The sequence below is a fragment of the Zosterops lateralis genome (assembly GCF_965231275.1).
Source record: "Zosterops lateralis genome assembly, chromosome: 15".
NCBI classification, from domain to species: domain Eukaryota; kingdom Metazoa; phylum Chordata; class Aves; order Passeriformes; family Zosteropidae; genus Zosterops; species Zosterops lateralis.
The window spans coordinates 4,341,614-4,366,288 of NC_139775.1; the positions used below are offsets into that span (position 1 = coordinate 4,341,614).

Here is a 24,675-nt window from a genome sequence, read left to right on the forward strand (position 1 = left end):
GTCCGGGCCCGGTTCGGAGCGGTCCCCGCTCGGCTCGGAGCGGTCCGGGCCGCCTCTCGGCGGAGGCGGCGGTGGAGGCCGCGCCCGCCGGTGAGTGACGGCGGCGGCACTTCCTGCGGGCGAGCGGCGGCGGCGGGGCCGGAGCCTTTGTGCCGGGCGGGAGGAGGGTCCCCGGCGCCCCGCGGCCCCGGGCGGGCAGCGGCGGAGGCGGCGGGGCTGCAGTGCGGATCGCGGCGGGGGAGCCGCTCCCGCCTCCAGCGCCGGCGAGGACACACAGGAGGCGCCGCCGCTCCGCCGGCTCCGGCCACCAGGTATTTATTTATTTACCGGCCCCGGGCCCGGCCGGGCGCGGAGCCGTGCGGGGGGACAGGGACAGGGGCACGGACAGGGACACGGACAGGGACAGCGACACGGGCACGGGCAGGGACACGGGCAGGGACAGGGAGAGCGGCTGCAGATCCGCCCGGCCGGGCCCGGGGCACTCGGAGCCTCCCGGGCCTGCCCCTCACAGCCCCTCACGGCCCCGGCAGGCACAGATCGGGCAGAGGCCGGGGCTGGGGCCGGGCCAGAGCTGCCCTGGCGGTTTTGGGCTCCGAACAGAGCGGTCATAACCTCGCTGGGGGAAATAAAGAGCGTTTGGGGTTGTTCTCCCCCCCCAGGTCATCAAACTTCCCTTTGGGGAGCTCAGTTCCCTTCGGGGGCTCTGCCCGCTCCTCCCCAGCTCCCCTGGGGCCGCGAAGGGTCCCTGGCCGGGAAAGGGAGAGATGCTAAAATTGCCCGAAAATGTCTGTAGCAAAAAGCTGGGCTCCTGGTGACAGGAGCGAGTCCCCACGGGGAGAGCAAAGCAAGGCTTTATGCCCTCATTTAACAGTGTCTTTGAAACTCCTTGCCTCGTAGGGTCAGTTTCACCGGTTCGTTGATTTGTTTCCAAAGATTGATCACTATCCAGGAGTTAAAACCCTCTTTGTGTACTTGGTGGGATGTTGATGATACAGAGATGACACAGTTCAGCATTTCCACGTACAACCCCAGAACATCAAAACGTTCAAATTCAGTAGGTCCTCAATAGGCAACATTAAAATGTCTTTGCTCTTCAGATCTCTCTGACAAAAGATTTGGGAACTGTCTCATCTCTTTCTTGCACCATTTTCTTACCTAGGTCTTGTTTTCTGTTTACAAGCCTGAAGATGGCTGCTGCTGCTTCCTGCAATGTGGAGGAAGATGAGAGCCTGAAGGGATGTGAGCTCTATGTTCAGAAACACAACATCCAACAGATTTTAAAAGAATGCATTGTAAACCTCTGTATAGCAAAGCCAGACCGACCCATGAAGTTCCTCAGAGAACACTTTGAAAAATTAGAAAAGGTCAGTGATTTTCAGGTGACTTTACATTTTCCATTTATAAAATGAAAAAAAGATTGTTTAAAGATTTCAAATGTTTTGGTACATTTTTTTTTCTTTCATATTTAAAATGATCGCGCAGCTGTGAAAATGTGAACTGTTAAGAGAAAAAAGCCCCAACTCTTCATTTGTGAGTGTCTACTGTAACATTGGCTATAGATTAGATTGTTTCATGCATAACACCAAAATTATAATATCTCATCAAACTGCACTTGTTAAAAATGACCCAGATTGGTTGTGAGGCATGGCATCCTGAACTTTCATCTCTTGCAAGAACCTGCCTGCGGTTGCAAAAGATATTGTTTGTTCCAGAGTCAGGTGGTGGGGTTTTCCCTTTCCCCTAAAACTGACCAAAATCAGGGAACCAGCAAGTTCTCAAACAGTTTGCTATTTAATTCCACTGCTCTCTCCTGTCTGCAGTGCCTATCTCAGGATCCTCTGACAGGGGATGCATTAAGAGAGACCTCACTTACTGTGACTGTCTTCAAAAGCAGTGTAGAGTGGGGCAAACATTTTAGAACATTCCCAGACAAATTCTGTCTGAATCATATGGGTGTCTTTGCAGGAAGAGCACCTTGTGTGAGCAAGTGTTGTTGAAGGCTTGAGAGATAAGGTTTAGTAGTTTCTTCCTTCAGAGGGAATAGTACATAAGGCTGATGTATCACCAGTGATGTAAACCATTTAATACATCTCACTCTCTGCTTTTCAGATACATTTTTCTATAAGTGAGTATATGCCAAATTTGTGTAGTTTTTAAAAAAATGCAAACACTGCATTTTGGTGGCAGCCTGGGACGTCAGAGAGAGGTAGAAAGTACAAGATGGTTTTTAATTGTATTTGGCTGTTATGAAAAAGAAACAGTCTCTAAATTCTGTGTATTCTAAACTTCTGACAGCCAAGACCCATTTTGAGAGAACTAAAATTATTTGATTTCCTTTACTATGTTGTGAATTGTTATCTGTCATAACATGCGGAATTTTGGACTTCTTGAAAAGAAGGATAAACACCATTCTTGGAAAAAAACCCCAAACAATAAAATATGCTGTGGTATTATGGGATATGCTCCATTGCTAGAGGGATTTTTGAGGAGTTGTACTGGGGGAGTTTGGCTTTGTTAACAGCAAAGCACACACGTTAACACAGCACACAGACCTGAGACAGGAGGGCAGCTCCCACCCTCTTCTTTCATGTGATCTCCTGTTATTTCCCAAAGAATAGCAGGAGATACCAGAGTTCTGTAGGACATCAATCAGGATGCCAGCTCAGGAGCTGATGGATATCACTTGTCTCAAAATGGAAGATGATTTAGAAACATCAAGGCATCAACTGCAGGGAATATTGTGCTTGCTGTGGGAGGACACAATCTTGGCACTGCCTCTCTAGAGCAGCCTGGGGGCCCAGCCTGCTGAGCCTGGAGGCTTTAGGCTGCTTCTGGAGGTTTCCAGCACTGCAATTCTTGTTCCTACAGCACTTTGACTCCCTTGTTGCCCAACCATCTCCAAGGACTTCCTTGGGGTGAATTGCACTGTGAAGGATTTTGTGCTGTAGAATAATATTTTGACATAGTTGGTTGCATGAGAACAATTGAAGGAAGACTTCTAAAGATGGAGAAATATTTCAATAAGTTTTATCCTGTTTTTTTTTTTATATACTTGTCATATACAGTTAGTTTGAAGAATCCTAATGGAATTGTGAATTTAGCAATTGTTCATTAGATTTTTGTAGATGTGCAATACTGACATGACACATTTGCTATTAGCTCCTTTAATTTTGGTCCTGTGTAGAGAGAGGAGTGAAAATCTTTAGGTTTAAGCATGATTTTCTAAACAAAGTAATGCGTTTTTCCATCTAAATGTGGTATTTTGGGCTTATTTTCCAAACTCATTAAGATAAACAACACGTTCCACTAAAGAGAGCAGTAGAAGAACAGTTTATCTGTCAAAAAAACCTGTGGGAAGTTTAGAGATAAAGTGTAGGATATTTTTCAAGTGGTTAAAAAATGAGCTTGTGGAAAACAAGTAGAGCTTGATCCACGTCAATGTACTGGAGCTACCTTGGAATTGAACAAAAAAAAAAGAAGAGTGTGTTTAATTTTGCTAATTCTTAACTCCATCTCATGAAATCAACTCATAAGAGCAAGATTTATTAGGGTATGCAAGATCAGAGTGGATCATAAATGCTTTTCACCTTCTGATGACATCAGATTTGGGTCCATTGCCTTCAGTCTGCTGGAAAATGAAAATGGATCGAGGACTAACCCCTGACCCCTCCACACTCATTGGCCCCAAGTGTCATTTTTAGGTCTAACATGTCCAGGAGCAGGTTTGTTTTGGCAGGAGTTGGTGGGAGAGCAGAGCCAGGGAATGAGGTGATGCCCGAGGGGTGTGGACTGTCCTGGGCTGAGTGTTCACCTCTGGGGCTGGGCCACTTCATTCACAGCATGGACATGGCCTGGGAGGGCTCTAAGGGGAGAACATGAATAAATACTTATGGATAAAGTGCTGGAGACTGAGGTTTGATGGTTGGTTCTGAAGGAGTGCCAATGTTAGAACACCCCCCCCCCCCCCCCGTGCCTTTCTAACTGCAGCTTATTTGTGTCCATTACAATGTCAAACCCCATAACTCTGAAAATAATAGTGGGAAAACTTTAATACATATTTTTCTGTTCACTTAATACTGGCAGGACCTGCCTAAGTTGCCAGTAATTGCTGGGAATCAGCCTATGTTTCTATATTCTGAAGTTTGCAAGTCACTTTTATATGCTGTGACCTATAGACTTCAAGATGACATCTACTCTGATCACATTAACAGTTACTTTGTAAAAATCTGTAACATGCCCTTGAGCTCAGAAAATAGTTGAAAACAGTTTAGATACTTTAGATTTTAAAACCCGTGATATTTCCTTTGAACAATTTATTTTACGTTTCCCTGTGACTGTGTAGACTTGGTGGATGGAGTGAGGAAAATCTTTCCCTTAGGGATTGTAATTGGGCATTTTGGAGTGAGGGAATAGATATTAGCTAAGAAACTGTTGCTTTAACAGCTGTAATTGAGTCCTGTTTACTTGAGGATTAAAGGAGGCATAGCAGAAAAAAAACCAGAGAACCCATATTTTGTCTCTGGTTCTTACTTTATGTGAAAAAGTTAATTACTGAGAAATTACTGGCAAAGCTTTGTATTTTTAGCCAAACCGAGACTGCAAAAATTTCATAGTGTCAGGCTGTTTAGTGCCACGATTGTGTGATCAAAGGTGGAGTTGCCTTGCCAGGCTGAGCTCAACTGTTCCGCAGCAAAGAATTAGAATAAAGAGTAGAAGTAATGGAGAAAAGGGCACAAAAGAAGAGGAGGCAGTAGGAAAGTGCAGGATGTGTTTGCTGTGGGGTGTTTGGGAGCAGGGCAGTGCTGGCTGGGCTGGGCTGGGCTGGGCTGGGCTGGGCTGGGCTGGGCTGTGCAGGCTGGGCTGTGCAGGCTGGACTGAGCTGAGCTGGGCTGAGCTGGGCTGGGCTGGGCTGAGCTGGGCTGGGCTGAGCTGAGCTGGGCTGGGCTGAGCTCGGCTGGGCTGGGTTGGGCTGGGCTGGGCTGGGCTGAGATGAGCTGAGCTGGGCTGGGCTGGGCTGAGCTGAGCTGGGCTGGGCTGAGCTCGGCTGGGCTGGGCTGGGCTGGGCTGGGCTGAGATGAGCTGGGCTGGGCTGGGCTGGGCTGGGCTGGGCTGGGCTGGGCTGGGCTGAGATGAGCTGGGCTGGGCTGGGCTGGGCTGAGATGAGCTGGGCTGGGCTGAGATGAGCTGGGCTGGGCTGGGCTGGCACCCTCTGCCCCTGATCTCTCTGCAGGCCCCTCTGCTGCCCTCGGCACACGCAGGAAATACCACTTTGCTCTAATAAAATTACTGCCAGCGGATAGGCAGTGTTCCTGTGCATGCAGGATGTCTCACAGTACCACGGGAAAGAGAATTTTGGGGCAGTTTGGGGCAGTTTGGAGCTGGAGAACCCGCAATCCAGCGAGGTTGCCCCGCGCGGCCCCACCTGGCGGCAGCGGGCGGAACTGCACACGGCGCGGCCCTGCCCCGGGCCGGCGGTGAAGGAAGAAAGGTTTATTATAAACCACAAACGCGTCCTCCGTTAGCAAAATACACTTTATTTACTTACCACAGAAAGTTTCAGAGCCAAGGGTACTCGAGCATCACAATCTGAGCACCAGGCTCTTCTTCTTCCAGTATTCTCTTCCAGTATTTGTATTTTATCATGGAAAGGAGTCCTTCAATCAATAATTTCCACCAGAACCTGTCTAAACCCATGAAATTCGTTCTTAAAAGTACGGGTTATTATTATGCAAGGTATAACTCACTGCTTTCAGATAAGCTGGGGAGAGATTATGGGTTTGAAACAAAATCACACAGAGAAAAAATATAGAAAAAATGCATGAACTAAGCAGTTTCATAAAGCCTGATAATAATATTATTCAAAATTTGCAAAGCAGTTGGGTGGTATCTCCTTGGTAGTCAGAAATGTTGGTAAAACATTCAGGAACACACCTGAGATGCTGGTGGAAGCACAGCAGTGGGAGCAGCAGGGTGGCCTGGCTGTGTGACTGCACTTCTGAGCAGGCTTGGGCAGCCTCTGCTCCTGCCTCTCCTGGTATCAGCACTGGGAAGAGCTGCAGGAAAAACAGCTCAGGTGGGACCTCTGTGGTTGCCAGAGGCTGCCCCAGGCAGTGTTGTGAGAGGTGACAGTTTTCTTGGAAGAGGTAAAGGAAAAGGAGGTGAATTTTTAAAACCCCCTCAGGCAAACTTTCCTACATGCAGGAGGCTTAGGGAAGGGTGGAGGGTGAAGGGAATAAGAGCAGAAAGAGGAAAAAAAGCTTTTTCCCGAAGAAATAAAATTAGTTATAAGCAAACTCATGTTCTTATGAGCTTGTGTGGAACATATTAAAGCTGAGCTCCCTGTTTACTTTGTGTGTCCACGAGTGTGAGTAGCTTCCCCAGTCTCAAAGCCAAAACCTAACAAAAACAGAATGCAGTGATGGAACACGGAGGGAATTCTGCCTGGGAGATGTCTTTGTTTCACATCTTAAGCTCCCCTGTTTTACATTCACTGGGTTACTTAATCCACTTTTATGTGGGCTTGTCTCCTGTTACACAAGCTATGTGTGCATACATTGTTATTTGGCTGGATTTTAAGAATTTTAAGGAGTGTTGGCTACGATTCTCTTTGATTATATAAGCTTTTAAGTCTCAAAAATAGGGTCTGTGTTTTGTAACATAACCTCTCACTTTGCTGTGAGGTGTATGTAGGAAAGTAGGGAAGAGGTGGTGATGGGTTGAGATGCTGAAGACACTGGTGGTGGGGAAGACAAGGAGTGTGAACAAGTGGCAGGAGGTAAAACAATGGCAGTAAAGGGTCTGAGGAAGGTCAGCCATGCAGTTGGAGTGTCATCAGAGTAGGTGGATTTTTGGCAGGAGAATTCTGCCTAGACTGGAATTTGGAAACGAGCTGAGATGCAGAGAGGCAACAGAAGATGATGCAGAAATAGTAATCCAAGTGGAGGATAACTGTGGAGTGGGTAAATACCTTGGTAGGATAGTTGGGAGGACATGTTAAAAATATTTCTTAGAGGTGCTGTAGAAGAAAAGGTAGCATGTACCAGGGGGAAGGCAGCAGAACAATAATTTGGATTGTGTGAATAACAAGGCAGAATGATCATAAAGATTGTCTGCCCTGGCAAAGATAAGACTGGAGAGAACATTGAGATCTCCCAGATTTTTCCTGCTTTTAGTGATGGCATCAGTCAGTCCTGTGCTTCCAGCAAAGCAAAGTGCTTTGCTTTTATTGGTTGTTATAAATCATCAGCCCCAAGGAGTGGTGAGGGGTGTTAGGAACTCTCCTGGATTGAGAGCATCTCTTCTGGGTCAATTCCAGTGCAAAGAGAGATTAGTTACCTGTGCACTAACCTTCCTGCACATTTTCTGTGAATAATCCAGGTCTGTCAGTCAGAAAAGTTTATGAATGTGCTTGAGGAAAAAAATAATCATTTAGAGTGTACTTGGTGGTGTTGTTTTTGAATGCAATGTATACATTGTAGGGAGCAGAGCAGAGGTACTGAGCTTTGATATCAAATGTCTGCCATGCTGTTAGAAGTCTTCTTGGGGTGTTATTGGAAGGCTGCACAGTGATTTGGGGCCTCCTTAGGTTCTTTCCTTCCTTCAGCTCATCTGAGTTTTCAGGTAGTGACAAAGCCTGAAAGGGGAGACTGGGAGAGGAAGGGAATTTCTGTTTAGAAATGCTCCAACTGATACAGAAGAAAGCTTCTGGGTGAGGAAGTGTGTGTGCTCTTAAGCAGTGGTCTGAAAGGAAGGGTAAACCTAAAAACTGTCTCAGCGTTGTGGCTGCTTCACTTGCAGTGCTTAAACTCATTAAAAATTCATGGCAACATTACATGGGGAAGATGCTGAGGACAATATGCTAAATTCCTGTGGTTTATACCTCAGCCTCTTGTAGTTGAAAGTGGACATTCAAGAGATAAGTTGGTTCCTGCAGTTGTATTTATTTTTTCTTCTTTCCATTTGAGGCAATGATCAAAGGCAGTTACACTGTTTCAGTTGTGTTTTCCATGTGTTTTCTCATTTGAAGGTGGACATAATTGGGCAATATGATTATGAATTATCAGTGCTGTCCAAAGAGAGAGAGAGAGATATCACTGGTTGTCATGACAACAAAAGATGATGAGGTGTTTACTTGAAACAGAGTTCTGCACAAGGATTCATATCAAGCCGCATCTGAAGATCGGTGTTTGGAGAACTCATCTTGAGACAGTTCACTCCTCCTTTCAAACATCTGCTGCATTTGTGCAGTTTTACCCCAGGATATATGGAAGACATCTCTCTGAGAGCTCAGCCCAGGACAGAACAAATGCTTTTATTTCCAAAAGGCACGCTCTAGTTCAGGAATGGGGATCCTTCCCAGACTGCAAGAGCGGCGTATGGAGCAGCCAGCCAGTCAACTGCCTGCTGTTTATATAAAAGGAGTTTGTAGTGAAGAGACTTCCTTTTAAAATGAATCACACAGTAACTCACTTTTATAATCCTTTAATATCTTTTTGGCTTCTAAGAGTATTTGAGTTTAAGAGCATGCTTTGTAGTATTAATTTTATCTCACTGAGCTTTCTTGTGTGTATAAATCTGTGCTGGGGCAGGGGAGATATTATTTATTAATTCCTTGGAAGTGGCTTTTATGCAATGTGTACTGAAGAGAGAAGAGTGTATTTTATATTCAAATGTGGCAAACTACTACTCTTCTCTGAGTAAATATGCTGTGTATAAAAAAATTGTGTAAGTGCTGCACACCATTAGTTACCCAACCTCCCTCTTGTTGTACTTGCCTTGTAGTTAAATTTTAACTGCTATTCTTCAGAAAGGTCTTTACTACCTTTCAGTTAAGCCCATGAAGAAGTTGCATTTCATTGTGTTCATTTAATATAATCAGAGACCATTAACACTGTCAGAGATGGGCAGTCAGTAATGTTATTTGAAATTCTTCAGTCATAGGTTTATTTTTAAACACTAGATATTAAATATAATTGTAATGTAGAGCACACATTTGTATTTGAGATATTTTGCTTGACTGTAGTTAAGGAAGAAGTTGATGAGAATGCTGAAATAGAATTTGCAGTTCTTACACTAGAGGAAAATTTAGCTGAGTCATTTTTTACATATCTAGAGCTATTTGTATGTAAAATTAAAGAGTTTCCAGAGGATTTAAGACATCTGAAATTCTGTATTTTTGATTACAGCACTGCAGTCAACTGTATTGTGGCCAGGGAATTTTGGGGTTGTAAGCCAAATTTAAACCCCAACTGATCTCAGAAAGAACTTGGCACTTTTTGAGGCAGGTCAAGATCTTGAAAAGTCAGATCTTTAGCCAGCCCTCTACATTATATATCTGAACTTGTCCCCTAAATATTTCAGTAATGCCTTCTTCAAAACAAGAATTTGTGACTTGTTACTTTGAGTCATGCAGCACGGGAAATACTGTTCAGTTATTTATTTCAAGTAGCAGTAGTGCATCAAAGACTGGTGTCAGAGGTTAATGAGAAGGGCAGTGTCAGTGACAGTGCAGGAATTCACTGGAATAAGACCAGAAAAGACAGGTGGCATGACTGGATTTGATGTAAACATCAATGGCAAAATGTATATTAATCATCCATTTTTCTTGCAAGCTTGAAAGCTGTGAGCTTGTGCCAGTTTTCTGTAGTGTCCTTTTCTGGTGCTATACCTGATGAGCTGTGGATAAATCACTTCCTCTGGCAGTGAGACCAGCTGGTGATGCTGGTGATCTGCCACTCGTGCTGGTGCTCCCAGATGCTCCCTCCTCCACTCACTCCTGTCCTGGCTCTGAATGGAAACCCTCACTGGAAATTTCCTGTAGGACACAGGCCAGGTTCTGGCATCCCTGTTGGAGCAGTGTTGGTTTATGGGCTGTGCAGGGAGCTCAGTGTTGCTGTGTTTTCTTCTGAGTAGCCTGCAGTGCTGCTGAGCTGGATTGTCTGAAAAATACTGGGGTTGTTCAGGGAGTTATGGGCTGTGTGCACATCCCTCCAAATGACACTGGGGCCACCAGTCTGTGGGGTTTGCCTGCACAGAGGAGATGACAGCAGATGAAACATTGGTGCCAGCTTGCCTCCTTCCAGTGCCTGTGTCCCTCCTGTTCATGCCCTCTGGTTTCCTGTACCAGGGAACAGAACATATGGTCCACCCCAGCTCCAGTTCCCTCCTGCATTTGGCAGGATTGGTGAAGACTGGGATGAGCCAGCCCTGAAGGCTCTGGGGAAGCAGCAGGGGCAGGGTGTTGTGGCTGAGCAGTGCCAGGGGGTGAGAAGGAGGGCTGCGTCTGAGGAGAGGCCCCTGTTCCTTTGACTGACAGACATGGATGATGCAAAGGGAATTCTACTCCTTTCTGCTTTCCCTCGAATTCCAGGAAACCGAGGGAGAGAACATGGGGCTCTGGGAAAATACCGTAATTACAGGTAATCTGGTTTGTCTCTATCCTTTGGAAGTCAAATTCAGTGTGTGAATTGACAGTCTTGCAACTTTGACCTCCTTTCTTGGAGGTTTTCTGTACTGTTTTCTACTCTTGTTACTTTCTCTTCAGGGATTCCCCTTCCTATTTTATTCTCTGTTCCACAAGCATGAAATTTGGAGAATAAGCTCCCTATTGGCCAGCTGGTGCTAGGCCAGCCATCATCTTTCACAGTCCTCTAGAGCATACCTTGGATCTTATTTGCTTGGAAGGAGTCCCATTGATTATAAATCAGTTGTATGGCAGAAATTCTGGAGTAGGGAGCATCTTTTTTGTTTGTGGTGATAGTAAACTTGCAAAGCAGAGCAAGATGAAGAAACCTATCTAATATATCAATGTGTGACTTCTGACAATTTGTCTGTACAAGAGACAGCAACATGTACAAGCCAACTGAGCAAATAACAGCTGTGATGTTGGAGAGTGAGGAAAAGAGGCTTGTTTTGCTTTCTGAACCAGGAGTAGCTGCAAAGATACGCCTGAGTTTTGTATACATTGGTTGCCATGATGTGTAAGAAAGAGCTGAACAGGTTAAATGCCTGCACACACACTGCAGTCAATGCTATTCTCATTAAATTTGTAATTTTCTTTCAGCAGCACAAGTTGACACTCACTCAAACACAGAAGTGAAAGGGCTGCTGATAGTCCTAAAAGAAGGGTGAATTGACTATATCCATGGGTAAGAGATGTTTTATTGCCTCTTTTTGCCCTGCAGGAAGAATGCAAGCAGATCCTGGCTCGGCAGAAATCCAGCTCCCAGTCGGATTCTCACGACGACGAGATTTCCCCTCCGCCGCCCAACCCGGTGGTGAAGGCGCGGCGCAGGAGAGGAGGGGTCAGTGCAGAGGTGTACACTGAGGAAGATGCTGTTTCCTACGTCAGAAAGGTAACCTGGGACCTTCTCTCTGCCTCTGAGGTGTACAGGACAATCGAGGGGCTCATGTTTTGTCCCTAATTTGGGCTCCTGGGCCGGCCTGGAGGATGGTGGCCTCATGCTGGCATGAGCAGGGTCTGACCATCTCCACACCCAAGTTCTTTTGCTGTCTCCCTGACTGAGGACTTTCCCCATCAATGGGATTTCAGCATTCCCTGTTCCTTCCTTTTTGAGATGTGCTGCTCATCTGTTTTCCTGTCTAACAGGGTCAGTAACTCAGCCATTTTCTTCATAGTCACTGACTTCAGCATCTTCTGAGTTTGATCAGGACCTCACATTATTGGAAGACAGTTTTTCTATTTCTGCATTTCCTGTTTGTTTTGGTTTTTGTTTCCAAAAGTCGGTTCTGTTTCAAGTTTTCTTTAATCTAAGTAATTTAGGTTTCCTAAACCACTCAGGCACATACTTCCCATGTTGATTAGGTACCACTTAACCCATTGAATTATGGAAGTCTGTTGACCATACTTGGGTGATTTTGTATGACCATTGTCTTTGAAGAAATGCCAATCCCAAATAAGGTAATTTCTTCACTAGGAGCTCTAATTTGGGCTTCTCTCTTTTAAACTGCCTTTTTCACAAAAAATATCTAGCTATGTTCTATCTTTGATATGTCTTAATTACTCTGCTTTTTTTTTTTTTTTTTTTTTTTTTTTTGACACTGGCTAAAGCTGTCAAAGATTATAAAAAGAGAGACATTACAATAGCATATGTCATGTTTGTTTAAGGAGCCAGGCTGAAAATGTATTTCATAAGGTTGACAGATGCTACTAATGTGTTTTTGTGCACGCCTGGAGTAGCTTTAACTCAAAGAGCTTTTTCTTTATGGGAATACATTTTGTCAGTCACTGTTTTTTGGCAGAATGCTTTTTGCCTTTGCAGTCAGATGTGCTTTTGTCATCTGTTTATGATACAAGTTCACTGGCTGCTCTGGGGATTTCTGTCCCAAGAAAAAAAGAATTAGGAGAGCCATTTATCCTAAAAACAAGTGTGTAAGAGTATTCTTGCGGCAGTTAAACAATGTTTGCAAGTGTGTGGTAAATTTTAACAACACTGTGGTCAAGCTATTAATGAATGCCCTGCACTGTTAAAAAACTCATATAATACTTCAAAAGTCATTTTAAAACACTTTTCTTTCTGTGCATTTTGCAATATCCCCCTAAAATCTTCTGTCAAGAGATCCCATTTGTTTCTGCTTATTATGGGTTCCATCTGACTCTTCTGAAAATCAAAGGAAACATCCCTTCCCACCCCCCTGAGTAATTCTTTTATGCTCATAATGGAACCTGAAGTAAACTTTGTTTTCTTCATTTCTCAACAGTGATGTCAGTGAGTCCTGACAGTAGCATGAGTAGGCAAGAACCAGAAGCAGCAATACAGATCATATTCTGGCCCTGTTATGATTTTAATTTCCTAGGAATTGACTGATCTTAAATAATAATAATTTAGGGGATAGTTTCTTGTACGGCTACAGATGCTGGAAGGAATACAGAACTAGCACTGGGTGGATTTGTGTCAGTGCTTTGTCTTCTGCCATGAACAAATGAATCCCATGGTGAATCCCATGAATGCGTGTTTGTGACAGACTTCTAGAATACAGAAATAAAAGGAGACCCTGAAAGGACAATTTATGGAACAAATTTAAAAGAGTGAAAAGCAAGGCAGAGGTTGTGTTAGACTATTGCAAACAGATGGAATTTTAGATAGTAGTCAGGAAGAACCACTGGCTTGAATTCAGGTGTTGGAGAAAAACACATCTGGGTCATAAGCCAGTTTGAAGGATCCCTTGAAGGGGTGAGCTATAGCATGAGTAGTGCTGGAGGCAGTGAAATGAGTTATGTCCCTGGAGAGTAAATCAAAAGATATTTGACTCTGTGATTTGTGCAAGCACAGGGCATGGCTTCATCCTGGGGAAGATCTCTGAGGAGGGTTAGTTCATCTTGGAACTAGAGAGAGCAATATTTGTCAACACATCAGACATAGCACAGTTAACAGCTAACAGAACAGGAATCTTGCTCTAAAGAGGGTTATCAGCTTGAGGAGAACATTCAGTGATTATTTGGAAGAGTGATGTAAGAAATGGCCAAGGGATTCTTACCAGCATTTGGTTTTGGTCAGATGCCTGGTTCCACCTAGAGAATCTCTCCTGCGTCTTGTGTGTCCCTGCCCCAAGAAACCCACAAAGCCTTGTGGCTTTCACAAATTTACCCTTAGAAGGGCTAGTCAGTGCTATTTCATAATCAGACAGAAAGGCTGGAGTTGAATGTCTCAGTGATCTGATTATTGACCGTTTTGGCTCATCAGCAGTAAACTGAGCAGCTCTGTATTCTTAATAGAGCAAGGGTTCAGGCCTGCAATTCAACCCAGTACTCCTCTGATAGGGTAAAAACCAAGAATAAGATACTGGCTGAATTTAACACTGAGAAATTTAAACTTTTTGGTCAATTAGGTTAGGCTTCACTCTGATAAAAACATGCAGTTTGTACATGTATACTTCTCTAGACTTAATTTGAGTAATCTGATGACTGTAGCAGTCAATACAAGAGAGGTCTGAAGCCACTTTAACTTTAGATCTTCACAGTGCAGCGTTTCCCTGTGAAATAAATCTTTGTGATTCCTTGTGGGAATTGATTCTACATCAGTTTTACCCTTTGAGTCACACTTCTTTTGGTTGGATGGGTAGTTCCTTGCCTTTCCAGCATGAGGGAAGGAAAGTGCCTGCACATCAACACAGGTAGTAACTTAACACAGACAGATACACTATTTCTACCAGATACACTATTTCTATCATAAGAAAATGTGAGAGGTAAATGCCCCTTATCAGTCCTTTATTGTGCAGTAATTGAGACTCACAAGCAGATTTTGATTTTCAGATTGGAATAAGGTTTATTTAACACTTAAAACTTCTGCAATGCTTGATTCTGTCCTGTTACAATTAAACTATTAAGGAAAATCACATTATCAAAGCCAATAAATATCTTTGACAGGTCATAATTTTGTTACAAATTTCTTGTGTCTCTCCTAATCTTGGAGTCTCTGACTGGTGGAAGAAGATACTTGGCAAATAGAGAGAGGTACATTATCTACTGAGAACTTACCTAAATGGTTGCCAAAATGGAAAGCTTAGCTTTCCAGTGGAAATACTCCTGAATTTCAACTTTTATTTTGTGCAAATTCATGCACAACAGAACTTTTGACATCTCTCCAGTTAACAAATAAAGACCTCTTAATTTTCAAATGGAAATTCTTCTTGTTTGCCATGAAGCCAAGGCCCAGGATTTTGACTCTAGTGGGTCTGTCAGGAGCTTGGCTCCTTATACCACAGCCAGTACTGACAAATATGATATAATCAGCACATTTTTACCTTTTTTTTTCTAGAGAAATCTTGTTGTTTCCACAGTTAAAAAAGTAGATTGCTACTGATATTGATTGGAGTAAAGAGGAATATAAAATACATTTTCCTCAGTCCAAGAGATTTGAAAGGAGACTACACAGCTGCCAGTACCTCCTAATTATTGTATTTTATGGATATCCTTCTCCCCAGTCATTCCTGATTTTATATTTCCTTTCTGAGTGTCATTTTGAGAACAAAAATTCTTATCCTCACACGATCAAAACTGTAATTTATTACTTTCTTTGTGACTTTATATTATAGCCTAACCCTGTCTCAGTGCCTAAAATGAAATTACATCCATTTTCTTGAATAGTGGAATTTTCTGCAGATTTCACAATTTGTGAAGAAATACCATCAGGGGTGTAATTACCTTTCATTCTTTTCTCTACAGGTTATTCCGAAGGACTATAAAACTATGACTGCTCTGGCTAAGGCCATCTCCAAGAACGTGCTGTTTGCTCATCTTGATGACAATGAACGGAGGTATGAGGGGCTTTATGGCTCAAGGGAATCCATAGCTTGGTGTGAGGACAAGAAATTAGATTAAATTTCATCTCAGGGTTCAGAACTGCTCTCACTGATGAATCTGAGTCACACTAGATGCTCATGGTGTTATGACAGAGGGTAAAATCACCAGGTTAAAAAGGACAAGAACAGGTTAGAGTGTATTCAGACTTATTTAATGTTCTCAGAACAGATGGGCCTGATAAACTTTTTTCTAGATTACTTAATTACCTAAAGCAATCTCAGAAGCATTTGTCTTTGCTTTTGAAACTCAGGGAAGGCAGGTCAAGTGCTGAATGAGTGGGAAAGAAAAAGCATAATGTCTGTAAAGAGATAAAAGGGAATGACAGGTAAATTGTTTTGTTCTTGGAAAAACTGGAACAAACAAATTATGTATAAGCACCTGAAGGAGACCAAGGAGTTCAGCAACAGCCAATGTGACTTTTAAAGACTCAAAAATTACTTTCCAGAACTAATGGCAAGTTTACAGCTGGGGGAGGCTCAAAAGAGGCCAAACAACTCAACTTCTGGTAATGATTTTGACATTAATGTTTATGATGGTTTCATAAAAATAAAACCAAAACAAATCAGGGAAGTGTGTCTTTAATGAAACCAGTGTGGAGTCTGTGCAAACCTGATGGAATTATACCTGATAGCAGGTATCACTGGTCCATCATTCCAATGGAAAGGTGCATTGAGGGGGTTGTTCTGCTTTTCACCATTATTGTCATTTATAGCCTCAGTGGGACAGGCTGAGAGTGTTGAAATTTTAGCTGACATGAAGATGGGTAGGCTGCTTAAACACTGGGAGACAAGGGCAGCATTCAGAATTATGCTGACAGGTTGAAGGAATATTCTTGTTCTAGTAAAAGCAGGATGGATTGATACTGAGCCAAGTGCAGACAAATATTCTTTAGGCAGCAAGAACACCTTTATGAGTATCAGACAGTTTTGCAGTTTTGGTAGTTCCTTGAAAAATTGTGTGGAACTTATTTGGACTCATGATCTGAATAATAGTCACTAATGTCAAGGCTTTTTTTTTTTTTTTTTTGAAAATACTAATGTTTTACTGGGGTAACTAAACAGAACATGCAAGATGTCCCAGTGCTGGAAAGATTTCAGCTGGAACACAGTGTCCAGTTTGGGCACTGCAATTCAAGGAAAAACAGTTGGAGGAAATTCATAGAGGAGTGGTGGGAATGATCACAGACCTGGATACCATCACTTCTGAGGGAAAAATGGGACTGCTTGGCCTGCAGAATAAAAGCTGGGGCAGAGGGATGCAATAATAGCTTGTAGTTGCATGTGAATAATGCCATATGAGTGACAAACTGCTCTGTGGGCCAGAGAGTAAAGAACAACAAATTTTAAGTGGGAGAGAATCCAGTCAGATCCAAGAAGAGATCTCTGATTGCTTGGGTGGGTTGTGGGATCTCCACCACTTGAGGCCATCAAGGGCAGATTGGGCTGTGGTCTGCAGGGATGACAAGCATCAGTCCTGCCTTGCAGCAGATAAGGCTCAGTGAGGTCAGGAGCTCCTCATCAACCCTCCTTTTCTGTGCTTCCATGGTCAGAAAAGACAAAAACTTTCTCCACACTGATGGTTTTAGTTCTGGCAGAACATCAGCAGCACAATCCTTCAGTGGGGCTACTCAAATGCTTGCAGTCAAAGCACATTCCAAGAGTGCAAATTTTGCTCCCTCTTGCAGATGTTTACACAGTTTAATTGCTTTGCAGTCTTAATGATATCGTGTTAACATGCAGATTTCTGGAGTAATTAGAAGAGGATGAACTTTGCACATTTCTTCTAGCTTTTTCACCCACAGAGGAGAATCCTTGTACAGAACTGCTGTAAATCCTGATTATATTGTCAACATGCTGATGTGACAGGCACTGAAAGGATTTGTTTTAGGGCTGGAAAAAGGGGCATTTCAGTAATATGCTATCAAAATAGGAGAGAGACAAAATCTGAAGGACAAGTGTTTTTTCTTGCCCTGTGCTGGTTGCACATCATGATCATGGATTCTCCTGTCTGTTCCCTGTGTCCCATTTTCCTCTGCCCTGTCATGGATGTGTGTTAGGAGTGAAGAGAGCAGCGCAGGCTCCCATGGGTGTGCTGCACGCGCAGTGTGGGCTCTCTGCTTTTGCAAACTATGGCTTGGCCAGGTGCATTCTGCCTCTGCTGTCAAAAGATTCAGGAGCTCCTGGGTTATGCACTGGAGCATGGTCAGGTACAGACCTTTTCCCTGCTCAGGGATATGTCCAGAGGCCTCATTGCAGTCTCATGATGAGCACAGCAGGCTATTGCTGACATCAGGAAAAAGAAAAGGAGCTTGCAGAAGGATGTATATTCTACTCTGCAGACAGGATTGAAATGAAGGAATAAATTGACATGGTGCTCTTACCCTTGTCTGGTTGCATTTGTCAAGTGTGGAGAAGTCAGCAAGTCAGAGCATACCATTGCCATCACTTCCAGTCTGCATCTCCTTAATGTAAATATGCAGTTCAGTAAAGTAAGTGGTGAATTGCTTCATTTGGGCTCTTGGAATGGGAAAGCTAGATAAGGTTATTCCATTTTCTGTGCTGCAGTTGATGGTGTTTATTGGCTTGTGTTTTTTTTCCTCAGTACTTTCTCCACTGAAGATATTATCAGTGTTTTATCTAATTTCACGTTTGACCAAAATGTAGGAGGTGTTCAGGTGGGGGAAGGATGGACTGGCAATTTCTCATTTACAATGGATGACTCTTACATTTTTTCTTTCTTCAAAAAGATATTTGTGTTAGCCTGCTCTGACTTGTGTTGCACTTGCTGCTTGGCAGCTGTGAAACTTAAACCCTTATTTATAAAGGCAGAGTGTATCATATCATCTCTGTATCAGATACTCCATATGAAGGCTTGGTTGCATGGGAAATCACACTGAAGTTAAGGTAAACAAGTATCTTTTTGCACTGGTGTTGGAAATACTTTTCTTCAAGTCTTATTTTAGATCACATCTTTCCCTGTGCCATGCTTCAAACAGGGCTGACATCCATGTCCAACACACGCACATAACTTTACTCTGCTGTAAAATGATACTGGAGAGTGCAATAAAGGGGAAATGCAGCAATACCAAAAGCAGCAGAGCCAGTTATCAGCAACTTTTGCCAAAATGTTCAAGAGTTGCTAACATTGCAAATAACAGTGCAGCTCTGTGAAGTGATGTGCCAGTCCAGTGTTTTTTCATGGGTTAAACTCAGGAGTAAGGTCCTGGTTCTCTCAAAGCCAGTGGCAAAATGCCCATTACCTGAAGTGGGAACGTGGTTTTAGCTGTGAGGAGCTGCTGTTCTTATTTGAATAACCAGGAATGCATGGTCTGTCTTGAGGGGAATCTCCTTGCTGATCTCACCCCTTCTGGTTCTAATGTGATCTCAAGATTCAGGCCCCTTGTGAAGATGATTTAGAGTTGGCATCAACTTCCCCCCTTCCTTTGGTCAGTGCTGCCTGGGAGTTCTGCTTGTGGGCCAGGCTGGTGAGGCCAATGTGGTGCTGCTGCCCCTCTGCTGCTCTGGCTCTGCAGCACTGAAGGATTTCTGTCTATGCACAGATAGAATTACACCCATAACTTGGCAGGGCTCTGTTTCCTCTCCCACTCCTGGACATCCAATGGATTAACGTCCTCTAAGGCCTCCTAGTTGTGAAATGGTGTATAAAGTCAAAACTGGTGACAAGGGGCCAGTCTGACTGACCTTTTCCTAACCCCTTCTGATTAATCTCTTCTAACCCAGCAGTGTAGCTGTGAAGATTTCTCGTTGTTCATCACGTAATGCTGGGATACAAGCACACCCACTTGGCTCTGCCGTGGTGTTGAATAATAAAGGGGAATCAAGAGGAAGAAATTATTCATTTTTCTTCTGTGGATAAAAATAAAAAGTAACTTTTCATCATTTCATTGACAGGATGTTGTGTCTCTGCTGGGCAGGGGCAGGCACTGAGAGGGGGGCAGTGGGGAAGTTCAGAGGTGAACTGCTGTGGGAATGGAGGTTGGACCCAAAGCTGATGATTGCCAAGGAGGAGAAAGAAATATAACAGAAATAACCAGTAGGGGAGAGAGCAGGGCTGAGAGTAGCAGGAGTGTTACTCCTGCTTCCAGGATGTCACCAGTGCCAGTCTGCTCTGCTGAGTCATGAGCCACATCTGTAAGTCCCTGTGCAGAAGCTCGGTGGCCTCCTGACCACATAAAAAAGTGGAAAGGTTAAATGTTCACCATATCTGTGTGTAAATGCTGTGTCTAACTTGCTCATCAAGGGGTAAAGAGAGTAGATCAATGTTTAGCTAATGTAATTTTTGGAAGCATTTATTACTAATGTACAGGCAGCTGTAAGGCTTGAAACAGCTTTCAGAATACTTTTGTGTATTTTATTACTTGCATTATTAATAAATTGGTTTCTTTGACCAGTATAATGGTGAGAAACAAGCTTTGAAAGCAAGAGGCACAAAATGGTATTTAATGTTTTTACTAAAATGTTGCTCTGTTTATTTCAGCAATACACAGTGTTGCATTTACTCTTGTGTGCTCCCTGCATGGCAAAGGTGGGAGGATAAAGAACATTTTTTAAAATATCTGTGCTTATTGTGACCAAGATGTAAAGATGAACATTGGCACTTTGCAGACCAGGTTCCTCCACCTACTTACCATTTTTGTTCTCACCTCTCCCAAATTGCTCCATGTCTTGCTTGTTTCTTTAAATTTTTCACAGCAATGGGGTATTTTTGAGTCCTATTTAGGATGTGGCCACTGTAATCAGAGGTTCCTTTCCTGCAGAAGTGCTACTTTGGCCATGAATCTTCACCACGTATTTATGCTATTGATCGCCCCTCCCCTAATATTCTTAGCTGTTGTATCTTTACTGTAAGCATATCTATTTTCTCAGACTATTTCTTCAATTTGTAATCTTTTTACTTTCTAAAGTTTTTTGAAGTGCTTGCAGCTCCTTTGCAGCAAGATATTGTTTTCAAGTTCAGAAAATTCAGACCCCTTTTCATCTGGGTCAGTAATGACTTGGGGTTTCTTTCAACACAGGCATAACTTATCATTAGAAAAGTGGCTTTCTATGGCTAACAAGTGAGTTTTAGTTGTTGTCCTGTTGATCTCACATTGAAATCTTCTTGAAACTTCTGGTGATTAGTGAATTTCAAGGATATTATTATTGCCATAAGCTTTATTCACTTCTGCATAATACCATGTTTTATTAAAGCATTGGCTGCAGGCCAGCTGGAAAGCCTCATATATGTGCAAGAAACCTAAGACGGCTCCATTCAGGAGCAAGATATTTTAGAAACAGGATGCCACAGCTATGACATATTCATTACACATCCTGTGTTTTCCTTGCATTTGTAACTTAACTCTTTTGTTAAAAAACAAACACAGACTTAGCTTCTGCCTGTGCTTCATACATGCCTACAGTGTGCAGAACAGTGCAAGAAAAATTCCACCTTAGCTAGAAAACTCAGGGTATGGTTTCACCATTGATTTAAGCTGAATTCTGTGCTGGTACCAAAGGATGAAGTACCAGTGAGTGCCAAACCTTGGCTGCATGTTGCTTTCATGGCCAGGTGAGCCAGGGCAGCTCTCTGAAAAGTGATCCTCCCCTGCAGGGTTATTTTCAGTCAGAGCATGTCCTTCCTCCCACCCTGTGCCTGCTGCTTTGGCAAGGGGAAGGAAGGAGTGGGCTGGCAGGATCTCCCCTTATGGCAGCAGCAGGGGCCCAAATCAGACTAAATGGTTGCCAAACTGCACCTTAATTTCCCTTACTGGTCAGTGGACACGGCCAGAGGATGGAAATAGATGTGTGGATACCCCTGTAATCAGCCTTGCCAAGAATGCCCAGGATCTCGAGCCAAACCACTGGGAAGATGAGAGATGAAAAGAAAGAAAAAGAGATGAGAGAGAAATTGCACAGCAAGGCATGGCAGTGGGGGCTGAAAGGCTTTGTTGTTTCATAATGTGCCTTCCTTGAGTTACATTAGGATTTTTTTGGTGACCAGAGTTGGACGGATCCTTCACCCTCCTTTTTGGGGATAGCAGGAGGAGAGGAGATGCAGAGTGATCCCGGTGTTGTGCAGATGCTCCCAAGAGGGTTGTAAAGGCGTGAATGCCCCAGCTGTGCTGGAGCTTCAGGAGATTTTCAGCAGACAGTGGTGACTTGGGGGCAGAGGAGGTGTGAATATGCAAGATTTATTATGTATATGTAACGGGTTTGCTACTGAAGAAACTGGTGCAAAACCTCACTGTGTGGGAGGTTTTTTCCTGATCACCAGTTGTATTGGATGATTAGCCTGTCCTGTGAATTCCAGTTGCAAACAACCAAAAAGAGGAAACTCAGATTTGCCAAGGCACGCTAAACAAAGCTTTTCTTCTTTGGGTAACACCAAGCTATTTTCCAGGTAAACTGCCTGGCAATCCATTCTTTCTTTATGCTTTTTGTGCCTTGTTTATGGCCTTGATTCCTCACGGTGTTTAAAAGTGTGTTGTTTAACTGTGAGTTGTTCCATTGACTTGCTGTGGATGTCAAAGGAACTATTCATGTATTTAAATGGAAGCACATTCAATCTTGCTGAACCGGAGCTTGCCAATGAGGAATAATAGTTAAACTAGAAAAAGTTACGGGTTTTGGAGACAAGAATCATCTGGCAGCAGGGATGGAAATGAAACCAGGTAGAGTTGCCCAGCCGTTTGGAAAATAAATGATCCAATTCTCCGTTGAAGGATTAGCTGTGAATTTAGCACTGACTTTATTTTCCAGTACATCCATCTCATTTGTCCAAGAATTATTGTCTTTAATTACCATTGTGGTCCCTGCAGGCAGCAGCCTTTAAATTAGCCATGCAAAGTTGTGCTCTCAGCAGTCATCAGGAGATTGTATCTGCTTTGGTGTCAATCCCCTTACAACAGGCTGACAGCATCAGCAGACTGTCCTTTTTGTGATGTCAGGATTTGGCCTGGTAGGTAAAACTAAAAGCACACGCATTTGGTATTTATGGATATTTTTATCTCGAGGAACAAATACTGTCAGTTCGTAGCTTTTTAGGGGTTGTGATTCACCCTCAGTGTTTTGTGAGACAGTTTATATTCTTCATCACAAATACTGGCGACGCCATGCCTAATGGGGGTTATTTTTAATTCTGCATAAAGCATTGGTTTACATATGGGCAGTATGTCACCCATTCTGAAAAACAGAGTTAAAGCAGAGAAGTTATTTGCATAAATCCTTTTTAGATCTAGAAAAAATAGCCCGAGGCAAATAGTATTCGTGCGTGCTCGTGAAACAATCTTGAGTCTAAACTTATCTCTCTCTATATAAAACAGAAAAATTATGACTACTGCTGAATTTAACAGGCCTTGTAAAATTTTTCTACCCCAGCAGTACATACGACCGTGCCTTTGTGCACTTCTTTACACAACAATTAGCTGGCAGTGGCTCTGCAAATACATTGCTCAATGCTGAGGCTTTCCAGAATGAAACACAAAGGTTGAATAAAAGAACGTCCACTCTTCCCAGCGAGTCTTTGTCTTCTCCATCGGAGCAGCTGGAAGCAGTAATTTGTCTTTTGTGCTGGGACGAACAAGGGTTTATTTCAACCAAAGCTCTTTAAAATGCTGCTTCCTTCCTTCCAGCCCCCCCCTTGAAGGGTTGTAGGTAACCTGTCAACAGTTTCTGCTGCTCTCGGAGTCTCCAGGAGGTGACTGATCCTGCAGCCTTTGACAGCCTGGTGTCCTCAAGTGGGTGTGACCGGTGCTGGAGGATCAACTGTGACTCGGTTGCTTCCTTAGGCATTTAGAGGAGGATGTTCAAAGAGCTTAAAGGAACTGGATATTCCCACTGATTGATATATAGTGGGAAGTGAATGTTTAACTCCCATACGGTTCTCTTGAAAATCCCCACCTTGCATTCTGGATGGTTAGAGCTGTGCATTTCCATGATGAGGTGGCATCTGCTTAGTAACACACCGTGTTTGGAAAGGAAGAAACTGCCCTTCAAACAAACAAACAAACAAACAAAAAGTCGTATAATACTACAAGATTTAGTGGTGGGATTTTTCTTCTGTATAAAAAGAGAGAATTCAACTCAACAACCAGATGAAATCTCTCTGTCATTCCGGTGCACTTAATGGGAATACCAAGTGAAAGTTATTTGACTGTTAGGCTGCTAACTCTCTTTTAATGAAAAAAAAAACTAACCCTGACAAACCCAAACAATGATTTAGTTCTTGTTCTACAAGTTCCTTACTAAAGACTTTGACCTGCAGTACATTGCGTCTTGTGAGGTAACAGCTGGTCTATCATTGTCTTCGGAAAAAAGTAACAGTTGCTAAGATTTCGAGAAACAAAGATGGTCTTTGAATCAACTGGAACAGCTGTAAGAGACTGACACACCATGCACTGTCAGCTGCTAAATTCAGATATTCAGACTGCCCGAAATGGGATACTTTAACCCTTTGACACCACCAAATTCCTTTTCTCTCTCTTTTTCTTTTCTTAAAAAAAAGGCAGAAAAAGAAATTGGGTTTTCAAGTTGCTTTTTGCTTTCAGAAATTAAAAAGCAAAAGAAAATCCCCCAAACTATCACTTTCTTTGTTGGGATTTTGTCTTTTTTTGTATTTATTCAAATTCTGATTTACAAATCATCCAAAGACATGCTTGTTGACAGCTGAAATTTGCATTAGAAAAGTATAATGTGCTTCTCTGTGTGGTGCATTAAAATGAAAATATAATAGTGCATATCCAAAACCAGCATCAGATGCTATTTTAAGGCACTCAGCATCTTCCCAGTTTTGTATGTGGAGACTGTATTTAATTAATTGAAGGTGAATTTATCATATGTGGGAGGGAAAGGTAAGCGATAGCAACAATCCTTTTAAAAGACACATGTTAGATCCATGTGAGATCCAAAAGCTGGTGGCTGAAGTTTGGGCACCTTCAGACTGGAAAAGTTTAGTTTTTCTTTTTAGAGCAATCAGGGAACTGATCCATAATTTAAATTAGCTTGGGATGTGGCAGATTTTTCCATTGCTTGAAACCTTCAGATCAAACTTGGCTCTCTGCTCTTGCTGGTCCTCACAGAACATTCTCAAGTGCTCCAGAATATTGTGAGGGTTTTTTTTTTCAAAGATGGCAAAATGTGATGCAGCAGCCATCTCTTGTTAACAAAACACTTGTATGACTTTGGTCCTCCAAGCTCTTACAACTTGGAGCCTGACGGATTTTTGGGTGTCTGGAACAGGCACATACTGGGACTCTTGCTGGGCTATTGTTTCAGTTCACTTTCAAAGGATGGGGTTTTATTTGGGAGCCTCTGAGATTTTGTAGCTGGGTTAGATGATGTCAGGGGAGCAGTGCA

The 24,675-nt window shown here is 43.1% G+C and overlaps 1 protein-coding gene across 2 annotated transcripts in view; it reads left to right on the plus strand.

Moving 5' to 3' along the window:
• Positions 1-240: 240 nt before the first annotated feature.
• PRKAR1B (protein kinase cAMP-dependent type I regulatory subunit beta) overlaps positions 241-24,675 on the plus strand; it is a 93,014-nt gene continuing 68,579 nt past the window's right edge. Inside the window, exons 1-4 of one of the 2 annotated variants that reach the window (XM_083872425.1) lie at positions 241-311; positions 1,160-1,364; positions 11,184-11,354; positions 15,185-15,276. In XM_083872425.1, the coding sequence (XP_083728551.1) occupies positions 1,188-1,364; positions 11,184-11,354; positions 15,185-15,276 (440 nt within the window). In that variant the 5' untranslated portion in view covers positions 241-311; positions 1,160-1,187. Of the gene's footprint in view, positions 312-1,034; positions 1,055-1,159; positions 1,365-11,183; positions 11,355-15,184; positions 15,277-24,675 lie in introns of those variants that run through there. The other variant, XM_083872426.1, reaches the window with a different exon arrangement.